The 24,873-nt window shown below is 41.4% G+C and overlaps 3 protein-coding genes across 8 annotated transcripts; 1 reads left to right on the top strand and 2 right to left on the bottom strand.

Moving 5' to 3' along the window:
• Positions 1-4,790: 4,790 nt before the first annotated feature.
• Positions 4,791-17,107, bottom strand: gpat3 (glycerol-3-phosphate acyltransferase 3). Of its 5 annotated transcripts, none has more exons than XM_084160599.1 (13): positions 16,982-17,107; positions 16,499-16,697; positions 15,936-16,008; positions 7,956-8,250; positions 7,694-7,768; positions 7,431-7,520; positions 7,233-7,326; positions 7,003-7,118; positions 6,555-6,610; positions 6,221-6,306; positions 5,874-6,002; positions 5,592-5,671; positions 4,791-5,398 (listed from the first exon to the last, which is right to left on the bottom strand). In XM_084160599.1, the coding sequence occupies exons 2-13, from the start codon at positions 16,664-16,666 to the stop codon at positions 5,296-5,298; spliced, it is 1,365 nt and encodes a 454-aa protein (XP_084016725.1). In that variant the 5' UTR covers positions 16,667-16,697; positions 16,982-17,107; the 3' UTR covers positions 4,791-5,295. The 5 variants fall into 5 exon arrangements, with proteins under 5 accessions (XP_084016725.1, XP_084016722.1, XP_084016723.1 ...); XM_084160596.1 differs by having other exon boundaries at positions 16,499-16,669; positions 16,982-17,094; XM_084160597.1 differs by having other exon boundaries at positions 16,990-17,054.
• Positions 17,108-17,243: 136 nt separating this feature from the next.
• On the top strand, positions 17,244-22,449 carry abraxas1 (abraxas 1, BRCA1 A complex subunit). Of its 2 annotated transcripts, none has more exons than XM_084160456.1 (9): positions 17,244-17,335; positions 17,608-17,698; positions 17,787-17,823; positions 17,952-18,018; positions 20,656-20,852; positions 20,985-21,104; positions 21,434-21,518; positions 21,623-21,731; positions 21,833-22,449. In XM_084160456.1, exons 1-9 carry the CDS (start codon positions 17,249-17,251, stop codon positions 22,210-22,212), a joined length of 1,173 nt encoding a protein of 390 aa, XP_084016582.1. In that variant the 5' UTR covers positions 17,244-17,248; the 3' UTR covers positions 22,213-22,449. The 2 variants fall into 2 exon arrangements, with proteins under 2 accessions (XP_084016582.1, XP_084016581.1); XM_084160455.1 differs by having other exon boundaries at positions 21,830-22,449.
• A 147-nt stretch (positions 22,450-22,596) lies between these two features.
• mrps18c (mitochondrial ribosomal protein S18C) lies at positions 22,597-24,736 on the bottom strand. The gene is made up of 6 exons (XM_084159819.1): positions 24,656-24,736; positions 24,355-24,413; positions 23,661-23,744; positions 23,506-23,563; positions 23,365-23,424; positions 22,597-22,749 (listed from the first exon to the last, which is right to left on the bottom strand). Exons 1-6 carry the CDS (start codon positions 24,714-24,716, stop codon positions 22,673-22,675), a joined length of 399 nt encoding a protein of 132 aa, XP_084015945.1. The 5' UTR covers positions 24,717-24,736; the 3' UTR covers positions 22,597-22,672.
• Between the last annotated feature and the right edge of the window lie 137 nt (positions 24,737-24,873).

Genomic DNA, 24,873 nt, shown 5'->3' with positions numbered 1-24,873 from the left:
CAAGCCAAATGCAATCTTAATAGGAATTTGATCATCTGTAACTTTGGCTGCGTGTCAATTAGTTTGTTTTTTAACAAAGCAAAGCAAACAATATGTCCGCCCTCAATTCATTTGACTAGTTTTGACTTTTTGGGGAAGACAAAGGGAAAGGTAGAGACATCTGAGAAAATGTTGTGCAAGAGGAAGTTACACACACAAATACAAAATGTCCAGAGGAAGTGGGAATTGCATAAATCAAGTGTATATGAATACAGTACATGCTACTTGTCCATCTGAATTAAATGTAGTTTAGGATCAGATTCAGAATAAGGTCAAAATCTACTTCTGAATACTGGTCTCCCACAGGCCATGACGCTTGTAGGTACACAAAGGTTCTGTATGTCCATGTATTCCATAGCACAGTCGTTCATCAAAGGCACTCAATTATTCCCTGCAAATCAAAGCCCTCTCGCTCTACTCCATGCCTGCAATGGAAAAGCCATCTGAGAAGTGTGAAGAGTTCCGTCAGACTGAGCTACCTGCCTGGTCGTCGGTCCACATTACAGCTCTGTGGAGGAGATGATGTTTAAACCTGAACATGTATTGTTCAATATGACATGCTCAATTTATCATTAGTTCTGAAAGAGAGAATGGATGAGTACCCTTTCAATTTAGTTCCGTTGCTTTCTTCATTCATCATATCCTCCCTCATCATCCATCATCACCCGCCCCTTTGATTTGTACAAAAACACACTTTCATAAGTTTAATGCAATTAATCATCAAGGCTAAGATAATTTTTATATTAACAGACCAAGACATTTATATGATTATTTATTTGATGAACTTGCACCACAGTGAGTTTCATTGAATCCCATTCTTAGATTAGATCATCTCCATTGCTCAGTGAGCATGAAAGTGAGGGGTGTTGAATCTGTTTCTTTGGTATCTTTTTGTTATAGGTTTATGTACATTTCCAGAGAGCGGTCTCAGTCTGCCTTCAGCACCCACTGGCCATGCCTTTTATCCTCTTATAACAAGTCCTAAGAAATTGAAAAAGTTGCTGCAATAGATAGGAGGTGACCTGGAAACAAAAGCAATCAAAGGGAGGGGAGACGCAGGGAGCCACTGCCAGCCTCCACCACACTCCACGTTCAAGGTGAAATTCTGCTACTCTGTCAATAAAAGAAGAAATACCTTTTGAGGCACAGGGCCGAGGGCAAAGTGTAGTCTGCAATTACACACCTTCATGTACCTCACCAAAGGACATTTTTCATGTAGCTCACCATCTTTAGTTTCCCTCCCAACACAAGGCATTTTCTATTTTGTAAGAAAATAGAGAAAAAGGTCTGTGGACTCTCTAATCTGTGTTGTAGGTTGTGATGAAAAATGAGTGGGCACACCAAAACTTGTCTTCACTGTTAAATCTCTTAAAACTTTCTATTCGTGGTTATGATATTGTTATGACTAGATATTTTCCTTATACAATATGGATATACTACTGTACAAGTTATCTTACACAAAATAAAAGTCATTTTTTGCCACCAATAGATAATAGAAATAATGGAGGGAAAAGTAGAGAACATTCCTTCAAGTCAACCATACAATCTAGTTGAAAATATTCCTTTCAGCATTTGATGATAACTAGATAAGAACATAATTATTTCTCAAACTAAATTATCTTGAATTTAACCACAAATCAATCAGCTCTCCACTTGAAGAACTTCAGACTCCATTGTAGCTCAATCAAAAAAAATCTATGTGGACCAATTATAGCCTGTTTCATTAGTGTATGCTAATCAGGCAGGATCTTGAAAGAGTCGGTCTTATATTTCCCCCTCCTGGCCACCAAGTCACTGTATAGGGGGAATGAACACACACACACACACACACACACATTCACATCCACACTCACACACTAAAAACAGAAAATTGAAATCCTTGAAACTTTGCACAACTTTGTTGGAGATTGTATTCTTTTCATACTTCATGTTTGTGCTGTTTGTTGAGAACCAGCATGGTGGTAATGCTGTCTATGGGAGGCTTGCTTTGACCTGCGTTAAGCCTGATTTGGTCCTGGCTATAGTATGACATGTCATAGCATCACGCTCACCCTGTGACTGGAGCTACAGTCCAGTCTGGGGCCATGCCTGGGAACAGCGGACACACTGCTCACAGAATTGAAGCATCGCACACTTGTCTCATTGTATTATTTATCTGACAAACAGACAGACATCCTTCATCCCGTTCCAATTGTAGCTCTTTTTTATAGTCAGGCATTCGCTGGAGCCGTGAACAAAAATATCTAAAACAGTGATTTTTCACCAAAACATATAACTAAGCAATAAGGCCCGAGGAGGTGTGGTAGATGGCCAATATAACACGGCTAAGGGCTGTTCTTAAGCACGACGCAATGCGGAGCGCCTAGATACAGCCCTTAGCCGTGGTATATTGGCCACATACCACAAACCCCAGAGGTGCCTTATTACTATTATAAACTGGTTCCTAAAAGAATTAGAGCAGTAAAAATAAATGTTTTGTCATACCCGTGGTATACAATATACCACGGCTTTCAGCCAAATCAACATTCATGGCTCAAACCACCCAGTTGATAATATTTGATAACTATCAGTCTGATTAATTATGAGATTAAATAAAGCAGGTACTGAATCAATCGTTATTTAGTTTTCCTTTCTTATGAAGTAAAATGATTAACTAAGCGCACAATAAATTGGCTTGTTGCTGAATAATTATAGAACTCAGAAGAGAGCCACAGTGTCATTGGATGAGATGTAATGCAGTGGTAGCTAGCTCAGCCTCTCCCTGACTGATCTCTCTCAGTCAGAAGCACACAGTCGGACGAAGCGGGATTGAAGCTACGGATGACTGCTGGAGGTAGGACAGACAGCAGAGGTTAGCTAATCTCACATCTCACCTCTCACCCCCCCCCCCCCCCCCCCCCCCAGCTCATCAGGACACTCTGTCCAACCATGTACCTGCCTGTTGTCTTTTGACTAAGCCCAAAATGCACAAAGGGGGAGCTTGTGATGAAATTGATGCAATAACATTAGCAGCAGAGACAAAAAAAAACTGTTTTTATTGAGGTGCATCATGGGGCTGTAAAATGAATAGTCTTTCCTGACATTCTTCTCAATGTCTCTATATTGATTTCTGTCTGTGTACATTGTACCTCAACATCACATACATTAGCGTAGGAGTTCCACTCGATGCACAGAAGGGATGGCAGAACAATGTTTTTAAAGACACTATGCTCTAATTAATGGCAGGTCTTAGACAGAGCCAAAGTCATTTACCCTCCTGACTGGTCAAGATGCTCAGTTCCAGGCAAACTGTGATTTAAAATGATGTCCTCCATGAACTACATTCTCCGGGAAAAATGATTCAATTTGGCAATTTATTCATATTTACTGAGTGTACCTGCATTACATTTGTATAGATCACTTCAGAGTAAAAGTGAAATGGAGAAAATCGAATCAACATATTGAGACATACTGGGCAGCTGTATGGAGTCTCCAGTCATACAGGCCCTGCAGGGGTCACTCCCATGCCTTTTATGATGTCCCTTTGAAATCTATCTGAATCACATTAAATTGGATATAAAGATGTGCAGACACATACATCACAGTAAATGGTGTGGTGGAGCATCGCTCGCCAAGAGTCCCACCTCAACAATCGGGTTATAAAATCGGCTTTAGATCCGATTAATAATTCACAATCCTGTTAGAAGAGAACAAACATTTCTGTTCAAGCAATTTAAGTTGCGGGATTGTTATTATAGCCGGGTGCTTGAGCCGGGCTGGGAGATGGTCTCGCTGTGGATCTGCGACCGAGGAGAGGCTGTGAAATTTAAGCTGGCTCCAGCTCACTGTGTGCGGAAGAATAACTCAATGCTATTTCACAGTCTCTGCTTTCTTTATTAAAGCACCGTCACAGTAAACATGTCTTACCCACGCTTATCTCTGCAGCCTTTTTATTTGGGATCAAGAGTCCGTCCTTGTCCCAATAGGATGACCCTGGTTAGATGATAGTTGTTATATTGTTATATGTATCAGGATATTAGTAAAATAAGCCTGTAATATTACCACGCAGTTAACGATCATTCCCATCTTCCTTTCACAAAGTAACAGAACAGGAATGTCGTATTTTTACACACCAAGACCTCAGCTTATTTAGTAATCATTGTCATTAATATGACAATTTTACAACATTTGTATAAAATATAAATGAAATGAAATATTTGTTTCTGGCTATTTGTGTTTTGTAAGAGTTTTTGGAGTGTAAATCTAAAACCAAAGCTTTATGGTACACCAAATACAGTTTTAATCAGCCTTGATCTAACATTATTCCCACACCCCATACTATTCAACTTAATAGCAGCAGCATTTTTAACACATTTTATTAAAACTTTGGATTGTAAATGAGCTGTTGATATTTAATAAAGGTAGTGAGATATTTTTGTGTGAGTGGATCCTTCCGATCATGGACAGAGTAAGAGTTGGTGACGTAATTGTTATTTGTTTGCAAACCCTGACTCCTAGTGTTTCATATACGACACTACAAGCAGAATTTTACAACTAGCTCCAGACAGACAACCTCTAACTAGCCTCTATAGGCGTTCCATTACACCTATTCATCTAATCCTTTCAGATCTACATAAATGCTTGAGGGTTAGGCCTGGGGAAGTGGTTTTCAGGACTTGGCCAAAATGTAGATTTCATAACACTTAAGATTTTAAGCAACAATAAACCCACAGTCTTAGAATAAATAAATCAGACTTTGATCAAAGCACATCCAAACATTAATGTATATATTGTTTATAGGGGGTTAGGGGTTGTATTGTAGGCAGCATAATGTAACATAAGAGGGAAAAACTGTACAAAGTAAAAGTAATACTAATACTAGTACAAACTCTGGGTCAATGGAAACACATTCTTAGATTATGGTGAGTTTAGTTAGAGTGCCATCAGAAAACGTAGCATTACTGTAACATTATCAGAGATCATTTTATACCATACAGACTAGTACTACTTGCAGTAAAGTTTGAAATGTTTATGTCTCTATAAAATATGTCATTGCAGTCTTTAAAATAAGGCATTTCATGCATTAAAAGCTGATGTATGTTGTGTATCAGATTCAGATATCAATCTATGCTATGTTCACAACACAATTATGATGAATATAACAAATGCCATTGATTTGGAAAAAATCCAGTCCATATGCATTGTAGTATGTAAAATACTTTGTCCACAGTGTTAATTCCAATGGCATTGTCTCCTAGTGCTCTCTGTGTGAGGCTCTTATGAGTTTCTACCTTTCTTTCCCACAACCATACTGCTGTACATCTTCTGTTGCTGCTCTTTAAATTCTTCTTTCACCTTGGCTCTCTTCAAACTCCCATCCCTGCAGAGAGAGAGACATAGAGGAGACTGCAGATCACCAAACAGTGCTGACAATGACCTACAACCCATTATTGTGGAATAGTATGGTTCACAACACATTTTCTTCTGATTCCAGAACTCTATTACGATAGTATGGCATGTTTTAAAAAGGATATTTAGTGAGATTCAAGCAAGTTTACTGAACGTTTCCTTACCACGACATGTCCAATAGCCCTCCCTGATGTGCGATAGCAGACTTCACTCTGTTGGCAAACTGGGCAGCATCTTCCTTTTCCTATCCAAAGTGGCAATGAAGAGGGATATGATTAGTAAACATATAGAGAGGTCTTCAAGGGGTCTTATGTATGTCTATGGCCATGGGGGTAGGAGACGTGTGCACTTTATAAGGGTTTGTGAAAAAAACACTACATAAGGTCCAACCTGTTGGTCATGGGAGGAAGTAGCAGTAATAAAGCATACACAGTGTGACAACCTACCCGTCTGGTCATGGGGGGCAGGTACCACACGTTGACCACGATGGCCCAGCTGGTCATCATTCTCAGCAGGTAGTTCACCATGTTGTACTTGGCACTGTTCCAGAAGGCATCACCAAAACGAGGGTCATACTAACAGGGAAGGACAGAAGGGAGGAGATCTTAACTAATATGAATCAAAAGGCGGTGATATCAAACAATGGCTGACAAAGTCAACACGTAACAAGGCCAATATGGTGACAACTTTATGATGTCTTCATATAATAAGTGTTCGGTGACATGCTGCTTGATGGAGGAGCAGGGGTTAGAGAACACAAGGGGCTTTCAGACATTCAGATTGCAGCCAGTACCTTGATTGCGACTGGGTATATCGTCCCTCCAATCTCAAAGCTTCCCTTCTTGAACATCATGACCGATGTGTTGTTGATGCAGGTTCCTGTAAGAGGGGATAGAAAGGTCATGAGACCACCACAACCACAGCTTCCAGCAGTGTTAGGCTCTATTTCAATTCAACTCAGTCAATTCAGGAAGTAAACTGAAATCCCTCATCGAAAAGTAATGAGGAAAATTGGAATTGAGTTTACTTCATGCATTGACTGAATTGAAATGGAATTGACCTCAATCACAACTTCCATCCAGACTGCAGCAGAAAATGGACCAGACAGTCAAAGTATAGAGACTTACCCTCTGGGAAGATCAAGATGGGTAGATTGGTTTTAGCTGCAACATGAGCCCTCAATCTGGGAGAGGATGGATGGGGGCAGATCAATAACCAGGACAACACTAATCATGATGAAAATAATATATAGCAGATAGGATGATTGAGTGGCTGTAATGGCAATGTACTGTATATCATCATACAATCAATATATGCACCATCAACATTGGCATGTGATTCATTTACTTTTACATTTTAGTCTTTTAGCAGACGCTCTTATCCAGAGCGACTTACACTTTTTTTCATACTGGTCCCCCGTGGGAAATGAACCCACAACCCTGGCGTTGCAAACGCCATGCTCTACCAACTGAGCTACACGGGACTACTTTTCAGAAGACAACTGAGTAAATGTATAGATGAAAAATACACTAAATGCATCTCCTGCTGTCTTTTCCCATTTACTTGCTGTCTCACCTACTGGTAACAGCATTTCGGTCTCTCATCTCCGACCTCTCGAACCAAACGTGGGGGCAGGACCTCACCATTGACCTCTGGATGACCCCCATCAGCCCACCGTGACTTTGACCCACCTGAGAATAATACCAGACACAGAGAGCATGACAACTCTAGCCTGCTAACAACCAAAAGTGATGGATGAGATCTCAAATATCAGTGATATGTTAACCAATGTTTATGTTACCCACCATAGCGTAGCATCCATCATTGGCCAAAATGACAATGTCAATAGGCGAGGTGTGGTTTGCTACGCATATTCCTCCTTTTTGTGGTTTATTCTCTCTGTAAAAAATAAGCATTTATTTCAATGACCTCATGACATTGAAAATGTTGATCCTAACATGACTTCCTAAATGTATTTCTAAGTAGTTTGTCTGGATACTAACTTGTTGTGGTATTGAATGGTAGCAGAGAGACCTCTGGCACAGATCCTGTAGCACATCAGATGGACTAACTCACTGAGCCAGTTCTTCACTCTAGAACACAAGAGCAATGTAAGGTAATAGCCGGGGACATTCTATTTTCTCGAGCCATATACCAACTCTCAAGCTAGTTAGCTGGTTGAGAGATAGGAACATTCAAATCTTCCTATTACCACAATTTATGAAAGTTCTACAACATCAGTAGATGTAGACTACATCGTTATTACCTCTTGTTAGGTAGAAACCCCACCAAAGTTGTCCCAATCACCAGCCAGGTCAACCCAATGATTGCCAGGGTTATCCTGCAAGGAAGAAGGAATCACATGTTGAAAATGAGTAGCCTATATAAACGAAAACGTATACCATTCTACTATGGATCACATCAAATTGAGTACATGATCGGTTGACATAAACTTCATTGAACTGAACTGAAATGGCAGGACACTGGCAGGACTGGAGAAGAGGTCAAAAAGGGCAGGTCAGACCCACCTGAGAGGGAAAAGGACACAGTAACGTATGATCACGCCCAGGCCCCAGATGATGGTGAGTCGCAGGCTGATGAAGTGGAAGTTGTGGTTGGTGCGGGTCAAAAGGTTCCAGGAGACCAGCTCCTCAGAGGAGAAGCGCTGAGTCACCTGGTCGTCCACGATGCTCTCCAGGCCCTTTATGTAGAAGTAGAATGAGTCGCTCAGCGCAAACTCGCCTCTCGATATAGACTGGGTACGATACCGACGCAGCTCCCCCATCTCCTGTTCCATGGAGCCCCCCTCCCTCTGGATGAGTCCTGGCCAAAGAAGAGGAGACAACAGAGATTATTAACTGAGTGGTTTACAGTACGTTATACCTGTGGGTTTAGTCACTACCTAGCGATTTTGGACATAAAATAGAGAGGCGTAAGGAAGGGCAAGGATAGTAAGAGGAACTAAATGTACCTACTGATTAAAGTACATATCTATCTATGATATCCCAGTGTCACGCCCTGACTCAGGGGACTCTTATATGTTGAGTCAGGGTGTGTATATTCTATGTTGTGTATATTCTAGGTGTGTTATCTAGTATGTGTATTTCTATGTTGGCCGGTGTGGTTCCCAATCAGAGGCAGCTGTCGCTCGTTGTCTCTGATTGGGGATCATACTTAGGCAGCCTATTGGCACTAGGTAGTTGTGGGATCTTGTTCCGGTGTAGGCTTGTGTTTAGCCGTAGGACTTCACGTTTCGTTTGTTTGTTGTTTTGTCGTGTGTTTATTCGGTAAATAAACATGTATGCCTTTCACGCTGCGCCTTGGTCTGACCCGTCCTTAAACGAACGTGACACCCAGAGAGGGTAAAGCTGATGAGGAATGGAATGGAGGACTGTTGTGGCATAGCCGGTCAGTACTAGGCCTGTCAGTACCAGATACCACTGAGAGCACAGAGCACAGAGTTCCCATTCCTTTTCTTCATACTCAGCAGCACTGTGTTTTGCCCAGCTTTAGTAAAACATTTACCTTGTGCCATGATTATACAGTAATACAAGCTTAAGTATTATGTTCACAGACAATGGGTTATAGACGAAAGGAGCAAACATGGTGGATTTTGTAATCTTTGCTAAATGATTTGCTAAAACATCATGGTGGTGACTTGTCCTTCCTGTGTTTCATAAAATAAAATAAAAGCCTCTGTACTTTTTGAAGTTTCCTGTCACGTCTGATTTAGAATACCAATGTTTGTGACCAACAGATGATTGTGTGTTAATTCAACAACATTAGGATTCTAGATAAACAATTTATAGACACCACAAAAAGTCCTGTCACAAAACCGATCTATTGGAATCTTCAATGCAGATGTAAAATAGCATGTGATATACATGTCCAATAAGTATAAGTACTTAACACAATATAGGGCAAATGGTATCATAAAGTTTGCAGAGGATGGTGAAGTAACGTCTTCCAAACGTTGTACAGTATATTTCCAGAAAGAGCAGATGAAGGGGGCACCCAGTATTTCACAGCATATGGGTCAAAGGTTAGACTACACACAGAGAGTTAGTTTTCTGCCTGTTATGTAATCCTCTATTGCATCATCAGAGTGGGACAGGGCTGCTCCAATCTGCACCCACACATCAGCCACAGGTGCTGAGCTGACCAATCACAAGCCCCCACACTGACACACAGTCACATATGCAGGGTATACTCCTTCCAGACCGAGCTGAATTCAATCCCTCATACTACAGAACACTATGTTCTAAGAGCAGAACTAGGGTTGCAAAGCTACCGGTAATTTACGAAAGTTGCCAGAATCTTGGGTAATTTGGGTAATTAACAGAAAATCTATGTCAATCTATTGTAACTTTGGTAATTTATACTTGAATAACTTTTAAAAAATGGATTCATAGTATAAATGTTTTATATCCATGTCCATATATGTCCATGAGTTTCTAGTAGATAGACCATTAGTTAAAGAGAAAATAGCCAAATTAATAAAAAAAGCATCTAATCAACAATATCATGCTGACAATATCATGCTGAAATCCTCGTACTAAACACCACTGGTATTCACTATGTTGATGGTTTATATTTAGGATAATGTTTTACAGGTTTGTCATTCAATTTTTTCATCTTATTGAATTATGTCATATATTTTACATGTGATAAGGCCACACAGAGGGCCAGAGGTAACTACAGTCACCTGTGAAAATCTGAAGTACCCAAAAGGGCCACTAGATGTCTTGTGATAGATTACATAAAATCCTTCAAAGATACCAAAATTCTGGTAGTTTACTGGTAAATTTCAAACGTTTCCAGTAATATACCCTCCCTTTGCAACCCTAAGCAGAACCAATAACTCCACATGCCTTTCGGTAAATCCATTTAAATTCAATCACTTTTTGACAGAATCCCTTTTGATTTAAACAAAACTTTCCATACATGTTTGCCCATGGAAGAAGTGGTCAGAAAGTCTTTTTGGACCTGAATGCCAACACATCCAGGAGATAAAAGGTTCTCAAAGTTGATCCATTTGCATACCCCTCTATACCAAGTCTTCATCACCAGAAAAGATAAACAGTTGAGTGATTTAATTGAAAAACTTACAAAACAGGGTTGTCAAACTATTTTATACATTTATAAACCTTTGTCAATTACCTAAAAACACGTAAAACTCCGATTTTTTTCATATTTGCATTTGTTGTAGCTTACAGTGCATTCGGAAAGTATTCAGACCCCTTGATTTTTCCACATTTTGTTACGTTACAGCCTTACTCTAAACTTGATTAAATAGTTTTTTCCCCTCATCAATCTACACACAATACCCCATAATGACAAATCAAAAACAGGTTTTTAGAAATTTGTGCAAACGTATAAAATATAAAAAACTTCAATATCACGTTTACATACAGTACCAGTCAAAAGTTTGGACACACCTACTCATTCAAGGGTTTTTCTTTATTTTTAGTATTTTATACATTGTAGAATAATAGTGAAGACATCAAAACTATGAAAAAACACATATGGAATCATGTAGTAACCAAAAAAGTGTTAAACAAATCAAAATATATTTTATATTTGACATTCTTCAAATAGCCACCCTTTGCCTTGATGACAGCTTTGCACACTGTTGTTATTCTCTCAAACAGCTTCATGAGGTAGTCACCTGGAAAGCATTTCAATGAACAGGTGTGCCTTCTTAAAAGTTAATTTGTGGAATTTATTTCCTTCTTAATGCGTTTGAGCCAATCAGTTGTGTTGTGACAAGGTAGGGGGGTATCAGAAGAAAGCCCTACTTGGTAAAATACCAACTCCATTTTATGGAAAGAACAGCTCAAATAAGCAAAGAGTAACGACAGTCCATCATTACTTTAAGACATGAAGGTCAGTCAATACGGAACTTTGAAAGTTTCTTCAAGTGCAGTCGCAAAAAACATCAAGCGCTATGATGAAACTGGCTCTCATGAGGACCACCACAGGAATGGAAAACCCAGAGTTACCTCTGCTGCAGAGGATAAGTTCATTAGAGTTACCAGCCTCAGAAATTGCAGCCCAAATAAATGCTTCACAGAGTTCAAGTCACAGACACATCTCAACATTCAGAGGGGACTGTGTGAATCAGGCCTTCATGGTTGAATTGTTGCAAAGAAACCACTACTAAAGGACACCAATAAGAAGAGGCCTGCTTAGGCGAAGAAACACGAGCAATGGACATTAGACCGGTGGAAATGTGTCCTTTGGTCTGGAGTCCAAATCGGAGATTTTTGGTTCCAACCGGCGTGTCTTTGTGAGACGCGGTGTGGGTGAACGGATGATCTCCGCATGTGTAGTTCCCACCGTAAAGCATGGAGGTGGTGGTGTTAGGGTGTGTGGGTACTTTGCTGGTTACACTGTCTGTGATTTATTTAGAATTCAAGGCACACTTAACCAGCATGGCTACCACAGCATTCTGCAGCGATACACAATCCCATCTGGTTTGGGCTTAGTGGGACTATCATTTGTTTTTTCAGGTCTCTCCAGAGATGTTCGATCGGGTTCAAGTCCGGGCTCTGGTTAGGCCACTCAAGGACATTCAGAGACTTGTCCCGAAGCCACTCCTGCGTTGTCTTGGCTGTGTGCTTAGGGTCATTGTCCTGTTGTAAGGTGAACCTTCGCCCAGTCTGAGGTCCTGAGCGTTCTGGAGCAGGTTTTCATCAAGGATCTCTCTGTACTTTGCTGCGTTAATCTTTCCCTCGATCCTGACTAGTCTCCCAGTCCCTGCCACTGAAAAACATCCCCACAGCACGATGCTGCCATCACCATGCTTCACCGTAGGGATGGTGTCAGGTTTCCTCCAGACGTGACGCTTGGCATTCAGGGCAAAGAGTTCAATCTTGGTTTCATCAGCCCAGAGAATCTTGTTTCTCATTGTCTGAGAGTCCTTTAGGTGCCTTTTGGCAAACTCCAAGCGGGCTGTCATGTGCCTTTTACGGAGGAGTGGCTTCCGTCTGGCAACTCTATCGTAAAGGCCTGATTGGTGGAGTGCTGCAGAGATGGTTGTCCTTCTGGAAGGTTCTCCCATCTCTACAGAGGAATTCTGGAGCTCTGTCAGTGTGACCATCGGGTTCTTGTTCACCTCCCTGACCAAGGCCCTTCTCCCCCGATTGCTCAGTTTGGCCTGGCAGCCACCTCTAGGAAGAGTATTGGTGGTTCCAAACTTCTTCCATTTAAGAATGATGGAGGCCACTGTGTTCTTGGGGACCTTCAATGCTGCAGAAATTTTTTGGTACCCTTCCCCATATCTGTGCCTCGACACAATCCTGTCTCGGAGCTCTCCGGACAATTCCTTCGACCTCCTGGCTTGGTTTTTGCTCTGACATGCACTGTCAACTGTGGGACCTTGTATAGACAGGTGTGTGCCTTTCCAAATCATGTCCAATCAATTTCATTTACCACAGGTGGACTCCAATCAAGTTGTAGAAACATCTCAAGGATGATCAATGGAAACAGAATGCACCTGAGCTCAATTTCGAGTCTCATAGCAAAGGGTCTGAACACTTATGTAATAAGGTATTTCTGTTTTTTATTTTTAATACATTTGCAACTATTTCTAAAAACCTGTTTTCGCTTTGTCATTATGGGGTATTGTGTGTAGATTGATGAGGAAAAAAAGTAGTTAATTCCATTTTAGAATAAGGCTGTAACGTAACAAAATGTGAGAAAAGTCAAGGGGTCTGAATACTTTCTGAATGCACTGTAGACCCATCATCAGAGGTGTTAAAGGCGCTGCATGGTCAATCCGTCGTCTGCATTGGCCGGGGAGCATTTACGCTGATACGGCCTCTGCAGAAGTCAGGGCATACATACTTCTTGCAGAGTTGTTGAGTAGAGCTGTTGAGATGGAAGTTGTCAAGGAAGTGAGTTTGTGTTTATACAGGACCTCCCGCCCCCACCTACTGTCAACCAATCATGTCAATGTGGAGCTATACTCCATTCATTAGAATCACAATTTAACCAACCCCACCTACTTTTTGTGACTACCTGGACCTACCATTTGGTTTTGAAATATTGAAACCAAAACCAAAAGTATTTTGATAAACATGAAAAGGTGAATGTATCATTTATTTCAAATAGGCTATATGTCGTATTAAACAGCATATAAACACTCTAAATAGGTCAGGAGCCAGACAGGGAGCATAAGAAGGAACGAAAATGAATTATTTAGGCTATATTATTTCAACTACTTCAAGGCTATAGCCTACAAAGAAATACACTGCTCAAAAAAATAAAGGGAACACTTAAACAACACAATGTAACTCCAAGTCAATCACACTTCTGTGAAATCAAACTGTCCACTTAGGAAGCAACACTGATTGACAATACATTTCACATGCTGTTGTGCAAATGGAATAGACAACAGGTGGAAATTATAGGCAATTAGCAAGACACCCCCAATAAAGGACTGGTTTTGCAGGTGGTGACCACAGACCACTTCTCAGTTCCTATGCTTCCTGGCTGATGTTTTGGTCACTTTTGAATGCTGGCGGTGCTTTCACTCTAGTGGTAGCATGAGACGGAGTCTACAACCCACACAAGTGGCTCAGGTAGTGCAGCTCATCCAGGATGGCACATCAATGCGAGCTGTGGCAAGAAGGTTTGCTGTGTCTGTCAGCGTAGTGTCCAGAGCATGGAGGCGCTACCAGGAGACAGGCCAGTACATCAGGAGACGTGGAGGAGGCCGTAGGAGGGCAACAACCCAGCAGCAGGACTGCTACCTCCGCCTTTGTGCAAGGAGGAGCAGGAGGAGCACTGCCTGAGCCCTGCAAAATGACCTCCAGCAGGCCACAAATGTGCATGTGTCTGCTCAAACGGTCAGAAACAGACTCCATGAGGGTGGTATGAGGGCCCGACGTCCACAGGTGGGGGTTGTGCTTATAGCCCAACACCGTGCAGGACGTTTGGCATTTGCCAGAGAACACCAAGATTGGCAAATTCGCCACTGGCGCCCTGTGCTCTTCACAGATGAAAGCAGGTTCACACTGAGCACATGTGACAGACGTGACACATCTGGGACATCATGTCTCGCTCCATCCACCAACGCCACGTTACACCACAGACTGTCCAGGAGTTGGCGGATGCTTTAGTCCAGGTCTGGGAGGAGATCCCTCAGGAGACCATCCGCCACCTCATCAGGAGCATGCCCAGGCATTGTAGGGAGGTCATACAGGCACGTGGAGGCCACACACACACACTACTGAGCATTTTGACTTGTTTTAAGGACATTACATCAAAGTTGGATCAGCCTGTAGTGTGGTTTTCCACTTTAATTTTGAGGGTGACTCCAAATCCAGACCTCCATGGGTTGATACATTTGATTTCCATTGATAATTTTGGTGTGATTTTGTTGTCAGCACATTCAACTATGTAAAGAAAAAAGTATTTCATAAGATTATTTCATTCATTCAGATCTAGGATGTGTTATTTTAGTGTTCCCTTTTTTTTTGAGCAGTGTACATTATGAAGCATTTGCGAGTGCGACACTAGGCTGGTAGGGACATAAAGGGCTCAGTATTTAAACAACATTTTATTGTATTAAATCATTACAAATTGCGCATATAGACTGTGACTTACTTAGAATTAAATACAAATTAAACGAAAAATGACTTATTAGGCTCAGTGAGTGCCTTTGAATTCATTTTTTGAAATACGAGTTCGGACAGAGTCTGTCATGCGATGGTGCCTGGAGAACAGGCCAGCATCGGAGAATACCCTCTCCGTGCTTGCAGAGCCACTGGGGATGCTAAACACCCTTCGGGCTACTCTTCTTGCCAGGCTGGGCCGAGATGCAGAGTTGTTTTTAGTTGTTTTTTTCTATAGGTAGGCCTAAAGGTTTTTAGGCAAAATAACCCAATCAAAATGGAAAGCTCCTTGAAGGTGGGAATATGCCAGGCCTATTTGGCCTAAATCAATTACGGCCAATGAACAAAATGAACAAAACTTTTCAGATATCTGATTTTTTGTTTAGAAATACTTTGCTACAATGACACACTTAGCTACCCACCTCGTTCCTTTCTTTTAGCATGTGCATGTAGTAAGTACACCATAATGCGTTCGGGATATGTGTATTTTCAGATTTCACAATGATTCTTTAGTTGTGGACACTACATCACCACACTCCCTCTCTTGATCTTGGTCCTCCTCACCTTTTGCACCTGTGTGTTTTATCAGTTTCTTTATGAAAATATTTAGCAAACTCCATGACAGTAGCTAAAGCAAGGGGTATAGGAGCACACAAGTAGCCTACAAATGCATGCTGGGCCAGGCATGTCCTGAGCTCGTGAAGTGAGCTCTACTGGAGCGAAATTGGAGAGGCCGAGAAGGCCGACGCTCCAGCCTTTGGGAATCTCGCTCCGCGCTCCAGTCAAATTGGCCACGTTCCTCTCCAGCTCCGCTCACATACTCTGCTCCAGACCAGTCCAAACCTCAGTATGAACTCACTGATGGGTAATGAGTGTAAAGTCACTCACCAAAGGGTAGAGTTGCAGGCACTGGCAGAGTGGGTCGTTCCCTGTGTCCTCTCTCGATCCGCAGGGTGGCCCACTGCCCAGACAACAGTTATTCTCAGTTGACCTCTCACACATTGCTTTCTACATACTGTCTTTTAATTGCCTAACTGCCCTTGTGTGCCACGCTTTGAACATTAACTATGTCTGTCTTCTCTAAGGGGTCAGGGAGCAACATGAATACAATATACAGAGCACAAAATCCTACATAATAATAGTGAATATAGCCTACAGTAGCCTGAATTGTATCAGATTAATAGATTAACATAAATCATCTGTTTTCCATCAAATAATATTCCTTTATGTAAACAGAATAACATAATTCGCTATTAGATGCTATTTAGGGCTATGTTTGAATATTATTTTTTTGGAATAAAATAATAGTCAGCTATTCTGGAATTCCAGAATTTGAGCTCTTCCAGAATTTCCAGCACAGTTTACATTTTAGTCATTTAGCAGACGCTGTTATCGATAGTGACTTACAGTAGTGAGTGCATAAATTTTTTCATACATTTTCGTACAGTTACCTCCAGTATCTTAACCAGGATCTGAATGTAGACAGAAGTGACCCCCAGGGAGAGGCCAAACATGGCAGGTATCATGATGAGCCCTATCATCACGGAGAACCACACCTGCAGCAACACAACCGCTATACTCCACAGGTCCTCCATCCCTCCCTCACACAGATCTGTCATCCACTGGTATGGCACATTAGGGTCAAGTTAACTGCAGAACAGACACAACAAATAGCTACTCACTTCAAATGAGCATTGCATTCTGGTTATATAAAGGAGACTACATTGAATGCATATGTTTATCAGCCCATTTTCGGAAAAGTATAACTTGGCCCTATGTAAACATGGTTCTGAAACAGGATATCAACACCTCCTAGTACAGCCAAGCCGAGAAAGAACCACTTGAAATAGTTTACTACATTATTGAGCCTACCATATCCGAGTTTGACTGCAGAACATGAAACGTTTCAAAATGTATCAAGAGAAATAGCAAACCTGAAGACCTCTTCGTTGTATTAGGGAGTTTTCCATTCTTCTGGACCTCCTGTAGCGGTAGCTAGTATAGTCAGGCACAAGACCGTACGCAAAGTTCTGCAGTACAAATAAACCCCCTCCCCCACTGGCAAGTTTATTGAAAGAAGTTCACATCTCGTGCACATTCAGCTGCGCAGCAATAGTGCATGCGCGTGCCATTGCAGAGGATATGCGCTGTTTTTACGCAATCGAACACTTTACATGTTGTCTTCGTTGACAACAGCAAACATGGCGGACTCAAACTCCTCTGTTCGCATCTCCGGATTTGTTCTTGGTTCATTGATGTTTCAGCACTTTAACAGTGATTCTGATGTGGTAGGTAGTTAGCTAGATAACTAATGATATAATTAATGATTGGAAAAATATCAAAGATTAACTGCACACCTATTAATCAGGTGCGTCTACAGAAAATATGGGCAACTAACTAGCTAACGTTATATCGTTAGCTAACTAGCTAGCTGGCTAACGCCACAACAAATAGATAGGTCTGACCACATAGCCTACTTACTCAGATGCTGATTATGCCAGAGATTGTTTATTATATTTAACTAACCTTACACATGTATGTGCCTCATTACATTTTACAGGAAGGTCTCATTCTTGGGGAGAGCAAAGCTGAAGCGAGAAGCAACATCACTGATTCTCAAATCGACAACATACAGTTTGAGCATACAATAAGTGAGTCATCAGCTGTGCACTTGAATCATCAGAATGTCATCTTGGCTACAGTGTGAACTGACTTATCTCACCGTGGTTTCTGTTCCAGACATTCAGAAACATATATCCTGTCGCAAGCTCAATAGGTAAACTGCAGAGGTGATAGGTTTCTTAAAATTGTGATTCAGCTGTGTGTGTATTTCAACACTATATGGACCATTTCTGCTAGCAGCATGTCACTTCCAATAATAGTATTTTTCTCCCTGCATCCAAGCTTCTATAATAGAATAGGGGAGGTGAACCAGGATGAAGTAAGGTACCTTTTATCCAACGATAAGGAGGTAAGTGGAATAGGACACCTTGGTAATATTGCTGTCACAAATAGTGATATTTCAACTGAGTCCAGGGATGTTTGCATTTCTTTCCTATCTTGTTTGATAGCCAACAAAGCACACTTTTATTCAGCCTCTTTCTATTTAATAATAATGTATTCAACTTCTATAGCGCTTTCAATAATAGAAATCTCAAAGTGCTTCAAAATAAAAAACAAACAAACTCACAAACAAACAAGCAATATAACATGGCAGGTCAGGTCAACCAATAGAGGCCAAGTCTTTGAATGCTGCATCCTCTGCAGATGTAGAGGGTCAGTTCATGGCTTGAGTAGAGGGAGCTGGTCAGAAGATGGTAGATGATGTTAGTGGTGGAGTCTGCTGATGATCTTGTAGAGGGCAAGTCAGGGAACAAACCAGACTGACTCTTATAGCCACTGGACTTATTTTCTTCCACTCTGTGTAGTGTAGCACCCACTTGGGTGATGCCTCAGCAGCTCTGGGCACCAGAAAGCTCACTACACACAGTTCAGAATAGTAGCCGTTGTCCTCTCTACAAGCCCTCTGCCTCAGCACTGTATTCCCTGTAGCTCAGTTGGTAGAGCATGGCGCATGCAACGCCAGGGTTGTGGGTTCGTTTCCCACGGGGGGCCAGTATGAAAATGTATGCACTCACTAACTGTAAGTCGCTCTGGATAAGAGCGTCTGCTAAATGACTAAAATGTAAATGTATTTCTCCATCTCAAGCGACTCCTCACATGATCTCAAAATATCAGGAACTGGCAGCCAGTTGAAATAAAAAAAGCTGGTACAGTGCATTCGGAAAGTATTCAGACCCCTTGACTTTTTCCACTTTGTTACATTATAGCCTTATTCTAAAATTGATTAAAAAAAAAAAAATCATTAATCTACACACAATAGCCCATAATGACAAAGCAAAAACAAGTTTAGAAATGTTTGCAAATTTGTTTTAAAAAAATCTGAAATATTACATTTACATAAGTATTCAGACCCTTTACTCAGTACTTTGTTGAAGCACCTTTGGCAGCGATTACAGCCTCGAGTCTTCTTGGGTATGACGCTACAAGCTTGGCACACCTGTATTTGGGGAGTTTCTCCCATTCCTCTCTGCAGGTCCTCTCAAGCTCTGTCAGGTTGGATGGAGAGCGTTGCTGCACAGCTATTTTTAGGTCTCTCCAGAGATGTTAGATCGGGTTCAAGTCTGGGCTCTCGCTGGGCCACTCAAGGACATTCAGAGACTTGTCCCGAAGCCACTCCTGCGTTGTCTTGGCTGTGTGCTTAGGGTGGTTGTCCTGTTGGAAGGTGAACCTTCGCCCCAGTCTGAGGTCCTGAGCACTCTGGAGCAGGCTTTCATCAAGGATCTCTCTGTACTTTGCTCCGTTCATCTTTGCCTCGATCCTGCCTAGTCTCCCAGTCCCTCCCGCTGAAAAACATCCCCACAGCATGATGCTGCCACCACCATGCTTCACCGTAGGGATGGTGCCAGGTTTCCTCCAGACATGACGCTTGGCATTAAGGGTAAAGATTTCAATCTTGGTTTCATCAGACCAGAGAATCTTGTTTCTCATAGTCTGAGAGTCTTTAGGTGCCTTTTGGCAAACTCCAAGCGGGCTGTCATGTGCCTTTTACTGAGGAGTGGCTTCCGTCTGGCCACTCTACCACAACGGCCTGACTGGTGGAGTGCTGCAGAGATGGTTGTCCTTCTTGAAGGTTCTCCCATCTCCACAGAGGAACTCTAGAGCTCTGTCAGAGTGACCATCGGGTTCTTGGTCACCTCCCTGACCAAGGCCCTTCTCCCCTGATTGCTCAGTTTGGCCTGGCGGCCAGCTCTAGGAAGAGTCTTGGCGGTTCCAAACTTCTTCCATTTAAGAATGATGGAGGCCACTGTGTTCTTGGGGCCTTCAATGCTGCAGACATTTTTTGCTACCCTTCCCCATATCTGTGCCTTTACACAATCCTGTCTCGGAGCTCTACGGACAATTCCCTCGACCTCATGGCTTGGTTTTTGCTCTGACATGCACTGTCAACTGTGGGACCTTATATAGACAGGTGTGTGCCTTCCCAAATCATGTCCAATCAATTGAATTTACCACAGGTGGACTCCAATCAAGTTGCAGAAACATCTCAAGGATGATCAATGGAAACAGGATGCACCTGAGCTCAATTTTGAGTCTCATAGTAAAGGGTCTGAATACTTATGTAAAAAAGGTATCTGTTTATGTTTAATGAATTTGCACAAATTTCTAAAAGCCTGTTTCAACTTTGTCATTATGGGGTATTGTCTATAATTGAAATCAATTTTAGAATAAGGATGTAATGTAACAAAATGTGGAAAAAGTCAAGGGGTCTGAATACTTTCCTAAGGCATTGTACGTGTCCAGGTACATTTTTCTAAAAAACATTAGCCAGCTTACTAGCCAAGCAACAAAAAAAAGTTTGCCTGTCAGTCAATGTGCAAATCCATGGCTCAAAACCACCAGAAATGCAATAAAATGTAATTGTCATCAAAAACTAAAACGTTAGGTCTGAAAACAATGAAAAAATAACTAAATGTACAGGAGCTCTCTGTCTATGCTGCTACCAGGGCAACTATCAACTTCAACTTTATTTGACTTTCCTATCCAGGAGAATGTGATTGGTTGGTATAAACAGCGGAGAAACACAGATCAACAAATTACCTTCAGAGAGCAGGTAGTCCATGAGAACCTGAAGAGAGCACTCTCCAATCACGAGCTGATCTTTCTGCTCCTGACACCCAGTGAGGTCACATCATCAGGCTCCACTCACAAACTGGAGTATGCAGTCTACAGATCACATTGCAGGTCAGTACATTCACATTGTGATGTCCTTCACACGGTTTTTAATTAAACTGTTAGTGTTTTGCCATGGGATCTTTAGTGAGTGATTGTATGTTTTAAGGTCTGAACTCTCTCTGTGTTGCTCTGTCTGAGTAGTCAGTACCGCAGCGTTCCTGTCCTGGTCAGCAACCTGGGTTTGTTGGAACAGCAGGACTACTGGAGACTGTCTGCATCTTGTTCATCAGTCAACTACAACCGTGCTGTTTGGAAACACAGGTACTAGCTTTGCTGACCCTTGGCATTGGTTACTATTGACTTTGAAAAATATAGTCTGAGTGTGTTTGTCTGGTACATTTACGTCATTTAGCAGACGCTCTTATCCAGAGCGACTTACAAATTGGTGCATTCACCTTATAGCCAGTGGGATAACCACTTTACAATGTTTTTTTTTTTTTTGGGGGGGGGGTGTAAGGGGGGTAGAAGGATTACTTTATCCTATCCCAGGTATTCCTTAAAGGAAGTGGGGTTCCAAGTGTCTCCGGAAGGTGGTGAGTGAGTGGTACCTGTATGAGTAGTCTTCCACTTTTCTCTTTTGTTCTGTGTAGATCTAGATTCTTCTCCTTAGATGGATCCCTGCAGGAGGTGGATGAGATTAATGAAATGAACAACTCCTTGCAGGTTGAACTGAAGGTAAGTTGAATGGATAGAAAAGATCAATGAAAAACGTACAAATGACTATGGACAACCATTGGTAAACGTCTGGCGTCACCTGGGATTTCGGTTTTTCTCTTCAGATGGCATGTAAGAAAGTGGAGGAGAGTGAGCGATTGGTCGAGGAGCTGCTTGAAGATGTTTCGTCTCTAAGGAGGACTGTCAGTGAGAGGAAACAAGAGCAGAAAGAAAGTATGACGTGACCTTCGGCTGTTCTTGATTTCTGAAATGTACTCTTACTATTGAGTGTGTTAAGCATGTTTTACTTACTTTTGTGTTCCCCAACTCAGCAGATGGAGACTCCACTCCAGCCCAGTCTCAGGAGAATGTACTGCTCTGTGAGGCCATTAAGACACTGTTCCCTGGGGCAGCTCTCCTCCAAACACAGGCTCTAACCTTCCAGGGGTTCCCCGTGCCCGAGTTCTGCTGTAACACTGACCATGGCATAGACATCACCACGACACTGCCTTTGATCCTGACTCATACAGTCCCCAAAGCCAGGAAGGGGAGGCTTGGTAGAGGCGGAGCGACGTCCTGGAGAAAACATCCCCTTTGTGAATCATCCGAAGCGCCCAAGAGGAGGAAACGCATGCTGGAGGAGACTGAGGGGTCTTCATTGTCAGTCAGTGGGTCAGAAACCGAGGAGGATTTGATACCAGCCAATCAAAACTGAAATAATTTAGACGTCTAACTCCCCGGTCTTCGGAAGACAACAATGTACCACTCGAGTGATTACTTTGCATAAAAAGTAGGTTAGTGTATGGAGTATAGGAACATCTGTGATGTTCCTCTATATCGGTCCCCTCTCAATTACTGAAAACTTTATATTTTTAGGGATGCCTTCAATTTGCTTATTTTGGGGGTAAAATGTTAAATTTTTTAAGAACTGTCCAAGTCCTTGAAATTAAAAGAGTGATATATATATATATATATATATAGTTCAAGCTGTAATTGAACTTGTACATAATTGCATTAAATTATTTTCACATGTGTACGATTATTGGTCTCATGACTCAACCCAAGCATGACAGCTCAAAGACGAGACTAACAAGCAATCTTTCACATTCAGAAATGTTTTAATACACAATTACAGTATCTATGCTAGACTAGTTCCACAACACAGGTGGACACAGTTACTCCAAGTGCCGGATGTCACAGATGTTTGGATCTTTCATAAAATGTGGGTCCTTGTGGGTTACAGACATGAATCCTGTGGAGGGAAATATTACCAGTATTTATTATAGGAAGGACTGGATGATCAAAACATGGTCATTTTGAGCCATAGACAAAGTCTGTAGCACACAATGTTATTACAAATCCTCTAGTCAGTAGTGATAGATGGTGCATTGAAGTTTCTAAAGAGAAACTATTACAGAGCAACCTCGAGGTTGAACACTGCTGAAGATTATTTGATCATATAGTTCACACATTTTTTCATGTGGCGTTATTCAATCTCTGCACTTGTAGTTGATCCCACAACTTTTTTTTGTTTAATATTTTGTTTAATTACAGAGAAAATAGTTTGGCACATTTTGCTGTTTCATCACTTGCCATTGACTACAATGCATTATGAAAATGTGTCGAATGTATGTTGGAAAACACTCCAAACCAACTCTTATTGCATCAGAATCCCATTCTGAATGATGTCTCTGCTCTCAGTTTTTGGAAAATAATTCCACTGTCCCATAAATCCATATCTGCATCTTTTTGCTGTGGAATTTTGTTTCAAATGTAGTGCAAAAACATCATTCAGAATGGGATTCTGATGTAATGAGTTGGTTTGGAGTGTCCAGTCAATAATAAAATTAGCTATTTGAGGACATACCCATCGAATGAGCTTTCTTTATGGCTTTGGAGATCTCCCTCTGTTTCTTACCACATAGACCTGGGAAAGAATAAACACCTTGACACGACAGCCTCTGATAATGTGTAAATTTTCACCTTTTCTTCCTGACCAAGCTCTCACCTGTTATGTGCCTGCCGTAAATTCTTCCTGTGTGTGGGGATATAAACTGTGACAGCAGCTATTGGAAAGAAGTTTGGAGAAAAATGAAGCCTATTATAAATAAACATTGTATATTTGCTCATCACAGTACTTAGTACAGTAGTCTAATGACAGACCTGAACATTCTTGAAGTCCACTGTGATGTTACAGAGAACGCAGCCCTTCTGTGGTTGTTTGTATGGATTCTCCATCTGTAAAGGCTGGGGAGATTTACATTTATGTGAATCCACATAACAAATGTAGTTATCATAGTCATAGACTTTGTAGTCAAATGACATATAGCTTCAAATCAAGTTAAAAAAATAATAATTATCTTGACGTGGTGGAATGTCACTTGTTGCTTCCATATAGTCATTGCTGGGGAGCTTAACCTGTGAGGAAGTTTCATACATCGGTTTGCCCAGTGTTATTGAAAATTCTGCAGGGTGCAACTGGGCGAAACTGCCTACAGTAAGTGTATATTTCGTAATTGAAAGATTATTTCTCGTTGATGTGCAAGTTCACTTCCAAACCACATCGCAAGGATTATTAACGTTCCTAAACGTTATAGCAGAGCGTCAGTATTTGTAGTTCATTGATCCAGCTGTTTTGTATGTGGGATGGAGTGAAGGCTGGGTATACCGTTCTCGAGAGCTATCCATGAGCACTAAAGGTACATATAAATAAAGTTATATTTGCATTTAAAAACGTAATCCTGGATCCATTTAGTCCATTGATAACGTTTTACTTAGTGCACTCTTTGAAGGGTAGCTAGTAACTACCTAACGTTAGTAACGTTCCATCTGCAGACAGTGGCTTTAAATTGCTTACCATGTCATCGTTCTTCTGGACTACATTAGACGAGCCTGACAGACTTCTGAGACATTGTTCTGTGATAAAAATTAAAGAAGACATTAACTTACATCATAATATAGAGGTTACTCTGGCCAGCTAGATAGACAGATAACGAGTTTAAGACACACGATGTGGCTGGCTAGTCAATGATGGATGGCATAGCTAGAGGTTAACTAACGTTAGCTAATAGGTTATCTTAGTGATTATAAACGTCAGTATGATCAGGCTTTTATCACTAGCAATATGATTAATCCAAAACATAGAACAGCATTCTTACGTGTGCCTCCAAGCTGTGAAAATTTAAATTGTACAGATCGAAAGCTTCGGACAGCGAGCATTTTTGACCTGCGAAGGAAAGAACCGGATGTTATTTGACGTAATTTCCTATGTTCAATTTGAAACGTTGGCCCATGATCTGATCAAAAGTTCCTCCCAAAATAAACGGATTTTCGAAGTGATAGTTTGTTAAATTTCCACATAACAAATCTAATACTT

This window comes from Coregonus lavaretus (assembly GCF_964263955.1).
Source record: "Coregonus lavaretus genome assembly, chromosome: 4".
NCBI classification, from domain to species: domain Eukaryota; kingdom Metazoa; phylum Chordata; class Actinopteri; order Salmoniformes; family Salmonidae; genus Coregonus; species Coregonus lavaretus.
Note: the sequence above shows the minus strand (reverse complement) of the source record. Positions and strands in the feature narration are given on the sequence as shown.

Excerpts from the sequence above, each read along its gene's own strand:
- gpat3 (XM_084160596.1), bottom strand. The coding sequence starts at position 17,017 with ATGGAAAACTCCCTAATACAACGAAGAGGTCTTCAG. Across the intron at positions 7,327-7,430 it reads ACCATTCAATACCACAACAA|AGAGAATAAACCACAAAAAG; the intron begins GTTAGTATCCAG and ends TATTTTTTACAG. Across the intron at positions 6,611-7,002 it reads CGAAATGCTGTTACCAGTAG|ATTGAGGGCTCATGTTGCAG; the intron begins GTGAGACAGCAA and ends ATCCTCTCCCAG.
- mrps18c (XM_084159819.1), bottom strand. The coding sequence starts at position 24,716 with ATGCTCGCTGTCCGAAGCTTTCGATCTGTACAATTTAAATTTTCACAG. Across the intron at positions 23,564-23,660 it reads TGGACTTCAAGAATGTTCAG|CTGCTGTCACAGTTTATATC; the intron begins GTCTGTCATTAG and ends TCTTTCCAATAG. Across the intron at positions 23,425-23,505 it reads TTACGGCAGGCACATAACAG|GTCTATGTGGTAAGAAACAG; the intron begins GTGAGAGCTTGG and ends ATTCTTTCCCAG.
- abraxas1 (XM_084160455.1), top strand. The coding sequence starts at position 17,249 with ATGGCGGACTCAAACTCCTCTGTTCGCATCTCCGGATTTGTTCTTGGT. Across the intron at positions 21,519-21,622 it reads CCTTGCAGGTTGAACTGAAG|ATGGCATGTAAGAAAGTGGA; the intron begins GTAAGTTGAATG and ends TTTTCTCTTCAG. Across the intron at positions 21,732-21,829 it reads GAAACAAGAGCAGAAAGAAA|CAGATGGAGACTCCACTCCA; the intron begins GTATGACGTGAC and ends TCCCCAACTCAG.